We start from the raw sequence: 13,221 nt of genomic DNA, 5'->3' as shown, positions 1-13,221 counted from the left end.
CAATTTTGTCAAAAATGCTTAGTTGTCGAGATATAGAACGTTGAAGTTTTAAATATTTTAACATTTTCTGGATAAATTGCTGCATTTTGTTACAAAATTCAACAAAGCAAGTGCCTAATGGGTATACATAGTATATTTTGAAGAGAAAATGTTAAGTAGCAATTTTGTCAAAAAGGCGTAGTTTTCGAGGTATCGAACGTTGAAGTTTTATATATTTAAACATTTTTAAATAAATAGCTCCTGTTTTTACAAAATTTAAAAAAAAGTACATAGGTGATATAAATAGTATATTTTAAAGAGAAAATGTTAAGTAACAATTTTGTGAAAAATGTTTAGTTTTCGAGATATCGAACGTTGAAATTTTAAATATTTGACCACTTCTTGAATAAATTGCTCCATTTTTTACAAAATTTGACAAAAAAGTACATAGTTGGTATAAATAGTATATTTCAAAGAGAAAATGTTAAGTAACAATTTTGTCAAAAAATGTTTAGTTTCTGAGATATCGGTAATTGAAAATTTAAATATATGAACATTTTTTGGATTTGTTGGTAAGGCCTTGATTTATTGGTTTCGTTTGATTTATGTTAATATTAATATCACATATAGCACAAACATCTCTTTCTCATTCTACCTCACATACGAAGTTGAATGATCGAGTGAAATAGATCTATAGCATGTCAGTATAACGGCATCAGTATTGCCAAGTTGTTGAATTTTAAGAATTCCCAATAAACACAAACGTTTGAAAAATGCTAAATTTCAACAATTTCTCAAACATTTTTTCAAAGGATTAGGGTAATATTCAAGTTGAGAAATTGTTGAGAAAATCGCGTTCTCAACAAAAAACAGACATTACCCTCAAGGCCGGTATGCACCTCTAGCGAAAAATTTCACTCCCATAAGAAATGCATTGCTATTTATGCTAACGAAATTTTCGGTAGCGTTCAATTTCGTAAACTGGTACGCACCTCTAATGAAAATAACAGGGTTGTCAAAAGTATATTTTTGGCAGCAAACATTTAATTTATTACAATCATTGTGTGCGTAAAAGTTTTAAAAGGTCTGTAAATAATAAACAATTTATTTGAGGAATATTTGGAACATATATTAACAATTTTTAAAAGCGATTAGATGGTTTAAAATTTGTGTACACAGCCCTGTTTTTTGTTGTTGTAGACTTAAATAAATTTTTGCTACCGAAAATTTCGCTAGAGGTGCATACCGGCCTTCAACAGTGAAATTCAACACATTAGCAATAATATCTCAAGTGTTATCCTCAAATTGAAATGCATCGCTACTCAATAATTTGTCAAACAATTTTCGATGCGAGTCAAATTCAAAATTAACATCGTTGCAAATACAAAGCCAAAATTCTATGAATTTTGTATAATTTATTAATTTTCATCAAAATAAAATATATAATAATACACTACACTACATAATACACTACATTACCAATTGATAAATAATAATCGTATTAAACATATCAACAAATAAGAAAAAAAAAAAAAAAAAAAAACAACAAAACTTTAAATATCTTAAACATTATTAGTAAACACTTTTGCATTGATAATTCGATTTCCTTCCTTTTGGTGTCATAAAACAGCATTAACATTTATTAACATGCGGGCAATTTGAAATTAGGAACGTACTGGACCGCGTGTTAGAATTGATTTCCAGCAGAAGGAATTCACAAAATATCCATTTTAAACTGATAATAGCATATGAATTAAACTGACGATGTGATGCACATGTTCATCCAGAAGTTGTTGATTTCAACAATTTGTTGTTTTTAACAATTTTAATAGGTTGCACTTGTAATGTTTCTGGAAACTTTTTCTTGTCTGGAAACTTTTTCTTGTCGATAAGCCACTCATTTTTCATTGGTCAGCTTCTTAATGAATGTAGCATCCAAAGATTTTAGTTTTCTGTAAAGAGATTTAAATTTAGTGACTTCTCTAAAGTGTTGATTTAATTTTTCATATTGACGTACCAATTATTATAAACTATTTGAAGCAGTTCCAGTTAATTGTCCACAATTTTTTCATCCGCCAGCTTTTTAATGTTTTCAAGAACGTAGAATCCATAATTTCAGTTTTCTGCAAAGAGATATACATTTCGTGACTTCCTTAAAGTTTTATTTCATTTTTTATTTTCACTTACCTATTTTTATAAACTATTTGGTTATTTGTCTAAAATTTTCCATTTTTTTTTATTTCTTGCAATTGACCACGTTGCACAACTAGGTATTGAAAACCACATGGTTTTTTCGTTGCATTTTAGGGTAGTGTTTTGTCAAAGTTTTCTCATATTATCTTCAACACCTTTTCAAAGATTTCGTCAACATTTTGGCAAATTGGAAGTAATTCGCAAACAATTTGAAGATGTATTGAAGATGAGCTATTTCAAGTCAAGTTGAATTTATGTTGAAAATTATATTTACCCTCAAACTGAAAAGTTGTTGCATTTGAAAAACGCTCATCCTGTGTTTATTGGGTTGTGTCAAATTTCTTTCGAATACGCATACACCTCGTAACCATAGCGTAATTAACGCTTAACTGCACAAGATATACCGATTCCTCCGAAAAAATAAATAATAAAGGCCGGTACTCTGTTCGGTTTTCGCGTTGAAACTCCATACAAAACCAAAAAATGCGAAAAATTTGCGAAATTTTTTCCATTTGTGATACTTTGTTTTTTCGTGTTGAAAAACTGACGTTTATAGCACGTTTATAGCAAGAATGAACATAGTACCGGCCTTTAAGGCCGGTACTATGTTCATTCTTGCGAAAAATTTTTATGGAAAGCATTATTTCGCACATAGAAAGCGGCGTTTTTTTAGGTAGCTTGGAGCGCTATATTACAGGGAGCGATATTGGATTAAGTTGGTGGTTGTTGCTTGTTTTTACAAAATAACATTTTATTTTTCCTTGGGCAATTGATCTGCTATTCCTTTGATCCTTTGTATAGTTTCGGAACAAAAATATGGTCCGTGTTTGATTTATAAACCCGCACAAATAGTTTTTAATAAATAAATTATTTCTTAATTCACATTGCAAATGGCGCCGTGCTATAAACGTCAGTTTTTCAACACGAAAAAACAAAGTATCACAAATGGAAAAAATTTCGCAAATTTTTCGCATTTTTTGGTTTTGTATGGAGTTTCAACGCGAAAACCGAACAGAGTACCGGCCTTAAGGTAAAAAAAAACATCTAATGGGAAATATAAAAAAATACGCCATATGATCAAAATTCCACATAGAATATATACATATTTAAACAAATGAATCATTTGTAAATTTTAATCAAATTTTGACCAAGATTTTTATTCGAATTAATTCTTTAGATCGTTGCGTTTTGTTTTAAGGACAGCATTAAATCGCTCCATATCGCTAAAATAGCCATTTATTCAATGTTACTTTTCTTTAATTACTCATTTCAACGAATACAAACTTTTTCAAATGTTGCTTTGGTTCATTCCCTACAAAGTTACAATACATTAAAATTGAAAAAACACCAGAAAGGAAAATTTTTGTTAATTTTATAAAAAATATATTCGTTGTAGAAAATGTTAACTAAACTGCATTAGAAACGCAAATGTCACGCAGTTTTCACAAAAATAAGTAAATAATTTTAATAAAAAAAAAATTTATACATAATTATTTTTTTTTTAATATTAAAGAAAATTTTGTAGTTTGAAGGAAAAACATTGAGTTAAAAATTGCAAGAATGTCATTAGTACCATATGAAGTTCATGATGGGCGCATTTTTGGTAAAATTTACAAATTTTAAGAAATTCAGAACGTTTTTTGGGAGATACACGAACTTAGTTAATCTTAATGCTTCATTTATGTATAATGTATTCCTCTGTTTTAGTTAATTTAACTAACGTACGCAAATAATTATTTAAGTCGTTGAAACTTTGTTAAAACGTAATAATTCCATGGACAAAACAAAAATTATATCAGCTTTATGCTATGATCCTACTGACTCGTTTTCTTCATTTATTTTTCCAAAACATTTCACCGTTTACACCGAGTTGAGATGTTTCAGTTTGACAGTTAAGGTGAGTACTATGTTCGGTTTTTTCACCAAAACACTAAGTTAAAACTACAAATATATTTATGAAGACGATTATATTTTGATCGAGTCTTGCCAAATAATGGATGGAATAGATCCAAGGAATTGATTGCAAATAATTTTATATTTCTAAATTAGTTAATTAAAAAAAGTAACCGTGAAAACAAGCTGGGTTTCAGCTTGAAAACTGAACATAGTACTCAGCTTTACTATGGAAACTAGAAATTCACATTTACTCGAAATTCACATATATGCAACGTATGTTCAAATTATTACCGCGAGCGCAAAGGGGAAAAAAATGTATGTTATTTTCACATGTCCATGTTCTTCAAAGCCTTTGTTTATTCCTTTTTTTCTATGAAATTTATATCAATAATTTGACATATATTTTGAAATTGGTATGTTATTCGGGGTATATTCCAAATTAGGAGGGTTCACATTCTAAAATTGACGTGTTTTTGAGGAAAACTTGTGTTTTGGACTTAATTTTTTATATGGGGAAAACGACTCGTTTTGAAATTTTTATAAAAGGAAAACATTTCAAACCCCAAGACATGCTTGGGGAGAACGCCGTATTAGTGAAATATAGGGTTTACTTTTTTTGAGTGAACTTGCTAAAAATCCACATTATCGTACAGAACCTATTCGTTAGAAAAATATCACCCGATTCAGTTTGAGGGTTTCTACTTTTGAAAGTTAATTTCGCTTGGATTTTTTAAAGACTGGTAGTAAATTCGAATTTAGCCGCTAAAATCATCATTTTTCAATACTAATTTTCTTTAGTAATCCATTTTAAAGAATATATACTTTGTGAAAAGTTGATATTCTCAATCAAATTATAATAAAATTTTCATCAAAGAATTAACTTGTATACTTTTTTACAGATTTATTTTTGATTTTAGCAGATAAACTCTTAATTAATACCCACCTTAAAAATGTATATTTAAAATTTTTGACTTGAATATTTTAAATTCATGTGTTCGACTCCTACTCGACAACAACATATGAAGTTATTTGTTTTCAAAATCGAATTTCTTTCGTTTGAAATACGCCTTCGTTTGAGATAGGGAAAGAGACTATTGTATTCTTCAAAATGATTTTGATTGAGTTACAACTTTTTGAATGTTGGTTTTTCGTCGCGAACCTCTGTTGTTGCTCGATAAGAAATGTATGTGTTCCATAAGAAATGTATGTGATATCGCCTACCGACATTCGCCATGGATGTGTTGACACACTATAAAATCAAAGCCGGCGTGTTAAAATGAAAACGTGTACAAAAATGTGGCAACACGATTCTCCATATATTTTTCATATACGCTTCGGTGTCTTTGAGGACGCGTCCTCGAAGTAAACGGAAAATGTAGAAATTGTCTCGAAAGAATGCGTTGTATGTAAAATGGGATATATATCATAATTGTGGGGTCAAAAATTGGGGAAATTAGTTTAAATGTAATATTATAGAGGTAATTAACCCAACCACAGCGAAAAAATTATGCTTTTTTTAGGACCCCAAATTATGCGCAGGGAGTAAATATATATATATATATATATATATATATATATATATATATATATATATATATATATATATATATATATATATATATATATATATATATATATATATATATATATATATATATATATATATATAAATTATATTTTTTATTATTATAGACATATTGTGGAAAAAATAAATAAAGGGACACAGACAGAGTAAGCGCAAAATATTTCGATACTTTTTTATCAATTAAAATAATAAATTTGCCAACAGTGCCACTGTGGAGTATCAAGAAATTCCAAAAGTGAAAGAAAATAAAACTCAGCTAATCGAATTGCAAAATCAAATTAAGGACTTGGAAATACAGCTTTATCAAGCCAACAAAGTAGTGTCTTGTATGCGGTCTGTATTCACTGATGGCCAAATAAAAAAAATAATGTGTCCAAAATCAATACAATTGGAATGGAAAGATATATCAAATGCTATTTGTTTACACGCCGCTGGGCCAAGAGCGTATAATCATCTGTATAAAAAAGGGTTTCCATTACCATCAGTTTCGACTTTGCAGCGATGGAGCCGTAAAATTGAAGTAAGAGAGGGTATTTTAGACGCTGCCTTAGATTTTCTTAGGTACAAAGCGGATATGTCGCAAGAAGATAAGTTATGTGTATTATCATTTGATGAAATGAAGGTCATGGAAAGATACGAATACGAACCATGTGATGATTATGTCAGAAATCCTGCTAAGTACGTCCAAGTCGCTATGGTTAGGGGCCTTTGGAAATCCTGGAAACAGCCTATATATTTTAATTACGATACACCTATGGACGTAACAATACTGAACAATTTAATTTCCCAGCTTTACGACGCCGGCTTTACCGTCGTTTGTATAACTTGTGATATGGGTGCAACAAATCGGTCGTTATGGAAAAATTTACAAGTTACGCCGGGTAACGAAATTGTATGATAAAATTTAGTTGAAAAAATAACTGAATTTGTTTTTAGACCGACCTTGGTTTGAGAGCCCTGCCTGTAAAGATGAAAAGATTTTCGTGTTTGCTGATGCGCCCCACCTTCTTAAATTAATTCGAAATCATTACTTGGATCATGGTTTTATTATTGGGGATGACCATCTCAAATCAGTTACCATCGCCGAAATGTTGAAACTCACTTCTACTAGTGATGTTTCTATTGTTCACAAATTAAATACTGATCATTTAAGTGTTTCCGGCCCAGGTAAGTATTGAACTAGCATACACAGCAAAAATATCACCAAAATAACACCAAAATTTTTGAAATTAAAAAATTAAAGTTGAAAATGTATTGAAATAAAACAATGTATTCAAATAAAACAAGTAAGTAAGTACACTGAAAAAAATATTGTCGTGAGGTGAAAGATTTCATGTCCTTAAAATACGAACGCAAATTTTGCTTAGCATAGAAGACGCATTTCTCTAATATAAAGATTTTTTCCGTGTCCAAAAGTCGATAAACTTTTCAATGAAGTCGCGTTGTACTTATAAGTAAATGATTGGAGTTAAAGTGGGTATCATAACATGAAAGAAAAAATTTTGGGCTAAGGTCAACTTGACTTTAATAATTTAGAAAAATTCTTTAAATTTAATGAAATTGTCAAAATCTGTAGAACTAAAATTTTAATCGGCTAACGCCCTGGGATGAAACACAATGTTAGTACATAAATATGGGAAATATAAAGCATTTATGATTCATCGGGCGATACATATGTATTCGAGATATAGGACAATAATTTTGCAACTTAGCAGTGGCGATTTTATAAGGATACTGGTTAGATCTCACCAAGATATGTACAGCGAATCACATAAGTATTCGTTTTTTTGATTTCTTTAAAGCAAATGATTTTTTTTTTTTTTTGCAAACCGCTTAACATTTTTTGTTCTCGTTTTGCTTTTATGTATATCCTTAGAAACATTTTAATAAAACTATTTCATTAAAATGTTAAGCAAAAAAAATCATTTGGTTTCAAGAAATCACTGTATACGTAGTTATTCTGAATATAACTACGATATGGGGAAATCATCACAGAATTTTGTATACAATTTTGCATATAATTAAGGATACAATTAACTGACACAATTAACTTTTTAATCAAATTATACCAAATAACATTTTAATAAATAAATAAATCAAATAAAAAATTATCTCTGTGTATGCATTAATATGCATACATTAATTTACATTATAGGAAGACAAAAAGTAAAACTTGCCGCCCAATTAATGTCCAATAGCACAGCTTGTGCAATTCAAAGATGCATTTCACTTGGCTACAGCCTATACAAAGCTAAGGAAACTGCGGAGTTTATACATCTCATCAACGATTGGCATTATCACCAGCAATAATGCCTTATGCGGTTTATATGATTACCTTAACGACAAATATGGGATGAAATATATTCTAACGTATAGACTAAATCAAGATGTACTCGAACATTTTTTTGGAGCATTGCGGAGCAAAGGTGGTCTTAATGACCATCCAACACCGAAGGAGTTTAAGTTTCGCCTCAGAAAATACCTTTTAGGTAAGATGAATTGTAATTTAGAAACTTTTATAAAAAGTTCCTTAAACAAATACCTCCAAATGAAAAAGTTGCCTATATTAAACAACATATATTAAACAAAAATATATTTTTCATTTCAGCCCACAATACAGAAAATCTCTCTAATACGGGAAATGTCGAAGGTGACTCTACTGAGTGGCTCCTTTCTCCAAATGAAATAAACAAAAGTTTCACAAAAGACGCATCCTGTGATTGGAGTGACGTAGCGGGCTGCGTTGTAGAAGATAACAATTCCATGGAAATGGAAGAAAATAACTTGATAGAACCTATTGATTTGCAATTGGACGGTTTTACAGATTTTGGTACACTACAAAGCGATGCGTTGGAGTACATTGCCGGTTACATAATTAAAAAACTTAATATTGAAAACTCAATATTAGAAAGCAAGGAAAATACTGCATTATGGGTAGATCATGTATCTAAAGGCTATTTAAAAAAGCCGTCCACCGATTTTCTGGGGAAAATCAAAAAACTGGAATCAATATTCCAACATATAAATGGATCGACTTTAGACCATGGAAAAAATCTTCGAAGTAGACTTTTGGGTTTAAGTAGCAAGATTGATTTGCCTGATTATATAAAACAATATTATTTTAGGTGTAGAATATTCTTTAGAATAAGGTTCTTAAACAAAAATCTTAAAATTGAAAAAGAATCTGTAAAATTTTCAACCCAAAAAAAATATTGTAAAATTGTACAATGAACTTTTTATTTTTCAATAAATTTATGGCTGGTCCATTTTCTTATATCACAATTATCCATTGATTAAATGTTAAAAAAATAACCTTTACTTTTTATGACTGCTAGATTATATCGTACGATAAATCATAATAACAAATTTAATTTTGTTATTATATCGATGTCCTCCTTCCAGAGTACGCTAAGTCGACTTAGCATTTTTCGATGGAGTTCGTTGTTTTTTATTCGGACCGATGTCAAAAGTTCGAATTTATTGGACACTTTTATCAAAAGATATGGTAGCCTGTGACTAAAGAACCCTAAGGCTTTAAAAATTTCCAATCCAAAAAGGACAAAAGGCTTTGTTCGGTCTAAAGTGGTCTAAAGGTTGAATTACATACAATGCGTCCGATGATTGAATAGTTGAAATTTCTCTTTGAAGTCAAAAGCTCGAATAGCCTACCGCATACAGAAACAAATCAACCCTTCCATCAACGCATGGTGTGTAATTCAACACTTAGAATTTTTTAGCCATGTTCCATTATTACTATTTTAAATTCGAACATACTAAAAAATCTAAAATAAACATGATTTTAAAACCGAAAAAGTGAATTTTACATTTACATTGAGAAATTCCTAAAAAAAACTTTGAACTTATTTCCTGTAAAATTCATTTTTTGGAATAGATATCGAAATGAAAACTACGACCAATTTAAGTATGCAATAGGGGTATGTTGTTTTCCTTTTTTGGCATACTTTAAATGTAGAGTAGAATACTTATACGCACCTAGTATTGGTTTATTTTGGAGGCTTCCATAAGCCGGATCGGAGGGTGGTCTCTGGTAAGGATAAGCTGGTCGCTGGTAAGGAGATGCTGGATAGCCAGCTGGCGGAGGGCCATCTTGTGGCATCAATTGCTTGGGACTAACACCCTGAACTGCTGGTGCAGCATTAGGTGTGAGAGTTCGAGCTTTGACTCCCGGTGTGTCAGGTTTATCCAACTTTTCGAAAAAACAAGAAACGTGAATTTAAATCTTATATACAAAACAATTCGATTTGAGAAGCTATTCTTACATCTTTTGTCTTAAGGCTGGAAGTTGATCTTGATGAACTTGAGCCAGACCGGGAAGGTGACCTGTCTGATGGCGGCCGCTACTAACCGGTTTGTCCAATCGTTCTTCATTTAGACTTTCCCTGTCCCGACCTTCCATAGACATATGTTCGCCATTTGGTCGAGGTGAATGTGATTCCTGCAAGAATAACAAAAAAGAACGACTTCATTATAATGCATTATACACGGACGAAAAATACTGTTTTTCATATGTTTGGGTATAAACATTACATGTATATTATATGAACTTACCAATCGTTCTTCAGCACTCGCTGGACCTTCCAAGCCTGTTGGCTTTATATCGGGTCTATGGTGCTCCGGAGGGGCTTTTAACAGACCCTGTGGTCCATGGGGTAAACCCATGGAAGCACCGAATGCACCAAATGGTCCTCCTAGTGGTCCTAAAGCACCCATAGGCTGTGGTGGAACTCCTGGTACCTGCTGCACGTGTATTTGTGAATCATCAACCGTGATTGAACATGTGTTGGGAAAAACAATTGAAAAAACTGTTACTTCTGATATCACAACATATATCATAAAAACAAAACAAGATATCTGCCGTCAAACCAATTCCGATTTTGAGCGAATTTACAACGCCTTTTTAACCACAAATATATAAAATCAGTGCCGTTTCTGGATTCAATATAATATTTGAAATGTAAATAATATGGATATTTTAATCAAATAAAAAGATGTAAACTTTTTATGAAAATTCTGTTGAAAGTTTTAAAATCATTTTTTTTTTAATTTTACAAAATTCACATTCGACGTTTACTGAAAAGTCGATTTGTGGCTCTACTGTACTATCAATATGAACGAAAGATATTTAGGCATATTATGTTAATATTATGTTAATAGGAGAAAATCATTGGCTTTTTCTGGTATGATTGTAGTTATTACATAATTGTGAAATTTTTATTAATGGGATACATTTACTCATTGTTGTTTTTTATTTCAGCTTAAAACCATACATTGACTACACTACAAGTGTAGCTTAACCAACAGAGGAAAACAATGTTTGTCAAATTTATTTGGGCAAAGCCATATAGATATAGAAGATGGTTGGATGGACGCGCGTTTCGGAATTACCACATTCCTCATCAGCATCCTCTACTTGCAGCAAAACTATCAACCAATTATCAGAATAAATTCAGGCAGTTCATTAAACCCAACAATGAAGCACACTTGAACCTTCCCAAAAAAGGGGTTTTTTCATGATAGATGGCTCATGCCGAAATAAATTCACATACATATCTCTTTTCATTTGCCACCGTCAAATCATTGATTTGAAAGCAGTTGGCTCGGTTTATTTTGAGCGTGCTTCCTCTTTTCTTCATTCGTTTTGTTCTTTAATCATTGTTATTGTTTTTTTATTTCAGCCTAAAACCATGGAGTGGATAAACTACAACAACTACTCTCATAAATTGCTTCTTATTAAATAAAACCAATAAATACTAAGAAAATAAAAGGTTCGTAGTAAATTGAGTTGGTAGTAGATCTATCAATCTCGAATTTATTGAACCTAGGGTCAAATACAGACTTCTATATTGTTTTCCCAAAGTCTGGATTTAAATCATATTGAAAATCGATTAAATTTCAAGTAGGCTAGCTTATGTATAAGTCTATAGGCTAGCTTATGTATAAGTCTATTCTTATCGAATTCATTTTGCAAATCTTTTACATTTATCAAGGAGTATTTTTGAACTAGACATTATGACATGATTTTTAAATTTTGTCAAATTGGCCATCTGCTAATGTCGTCTTGTCGGGGCAGCAATCTTTCCGCCAGCCTTTACAGAAGAATATTTATTCTTACTCTTAAGGGTGGTTTTAAGATATAGTTTAGCCGCCAAAATCACCAGTTTTTGCTATTAATAACCATTTTAAGCTTTTTTCTCCAAGCAGGTTTAATTTTATACTGATTTTTACATATTTATTTTTGATTTTAGGGGCTAAAGTCAAACTTAGTACTCACCTTTATCCATCATCAGACCATAACTTTGTTCCATTATCCATATCAATCAAGAAAAAAAAACATTGGACATTTAATTTTTACATTTTAGATAGGCGTTCAACAATACAACAACACTACACATACACAAAATGTCAACTTAAGTGACCTGTCATTTCAGTTTGACTTTCTAAATATCATGGGTTGTACACACGTTTGCTCGTGACTTTACCTTTAATTAATATGCCTTGTAGTAAACTATTATACTAATTTTTATTTAAAAGTTGTTTTTCGGGTAGAATAAAACAGAAGGGGTTTTAAACCGGTTATGGCAACATGGTTGTAGTGAATCGTTTGTTTGGAAAGTCACAATTTGCAAAAACAAAAACACGCGAATTTTGAAAAATAAATCTTTTTAAACCGGATATGGATATAAATCCGTTAATATATCCGGTTCTAAAGAATTTCGATATAAAAAAAGCGCCGCGGGGGAACTTGTTTTTTAACGGATATGGATATAAATTGGTTTATATATTCGGTTGTAAGAAGAATGTATATGTAAAAAGCGCCTCAGACGGAAAGTATTTTTTAACCTGGCTATTGATGCACATGAATAAATATTTCTGGTTTTAACTGCAATTTGGATGTATAAAGCGTCGCAGGCGAAAATTTTTTTTAAAAAAATCGCGCGATTTTTTTGGAAAATTTTTTCAATTTTCTTTGTAAACCGGATATGAATATAAACCGGTTAATATCTACGGTTTCAGTGGTGATATCCGCCTAAATTTAAGTATGACGGAAATTCAGTAGATTGCAGAAACACAAAGCCCAACAAAATTACGTATGAAAATTTTGGTTCCTTTAAAAATCAATGTTCGCTTGATTGATTTCGAAATGGACACGGATGCTCCTGTCTCCATAATAAATTTAAATGACGCAAAGAATTATTTCTCGAAATTTACTGTCGAAACATCAGATATACAACTTACAAGCTATTGTGGTACGAAACTAAAATGTGTAGGCTTCATTCGGGTGAACATAGATCAATGTCATAACGAGAAATTGAAGTTGTACATTGTCAAGTCGGATCGAAAGCAATTGATGGGGCAAGATTGGTTGCGTCAAATAAAGCTCAATTTGGACGAAATAATTAAAGGCGATGATTGTAGAGAAGTTCTTAATTCAATACAAATTGGTTATGGAACAAAAATTAAAAAAATGCTTGCAAAATACCCTTTAGAGGTTTCAAAATCAGTTGGCAAAATAAAAGAACTTCAAGCCCGTTTGTATCTGAAGCCGG

At 31.1% G+C, this 13,221-nt stretch overlaps 1 protein-coding gene and 1 long non-coding RNA gene across 7 annotated transcripts in view; one reads left to right on the top strand and one right to left on the bottom strand.

Moving 5' to 3' along the window:
- The window catches only part of LOC142241600 (protein groucho-like), a 61,864-nt gene extending 49,768 nt beyond the window's left edge, over positions 1 to 12,096 (bottom strand). For 4 of the 6 annotated variants that reach the window (XM_075313386.1, XM_075313387.1, XM_075313385.1 and 1 more), the window contains exons 1-3: positions 10,223 to 10,642; positions 9,934 to 10,109; positions 9,647 to 9,860 (exon numbers count right to left, since the gene is read on the bottom strand). In XM_075313386.1, coding sequence (XP_075169501.1) covers positions 9,770 to 9,860; positions 9,934 to 10,109; positions 10,223 to 10,507 — 552 coding nt within the window. In that variant the 5' untranslated portion in view covers positions 10,508 to 10,642 and the 3' untranslated portion in view covers positions 9,647 to 9,769. Of the gene's footprint in view, positions 1 to 9,646; positions 9,861 to 9,933; positions 10,110 to 10,222; positions 10,643 to 11,945 lie in introns of those variants that run through there. The other 2 variants (XM_075313389.1, XM_075313390.1) reach the window with 2 other exon arrangements.
- Positions 10,756 to 11,438, top strand: LOC142241604 (uncharacterized). The gene is made up of 2 exons (XR_012723724.1): positions 10,756 to 10,851; positions 10,929 to 11,438. It is a non-coding gene; the product is annotated as an uncharacterized LOC142241604 (long non-coding RNA).
- Positions 12,097 to 13,221: the final 1,125 nt, after the last annotated feature.

Source organism: Haematobia irritans, chromosome 5 (assembly GCF_050003625.1).
Source record: "Haematobia irritans isolate KBUSLIRL chromosome 5, ASM5000362v1, whole genome shotgun sequence".
NCBI classification, from domain to species: domain Eukaryota; kingdom Metazoa; phylum Arthropoda; class Insecta; order Diptera; family Muscidae; genus Haematobia; species Haematobia irritans.
The sequence above is the reverse complement of the archived record's forward strand: the minus strand, read 5'-3'. Positions and strand labels throughout refer to the sequence as shown.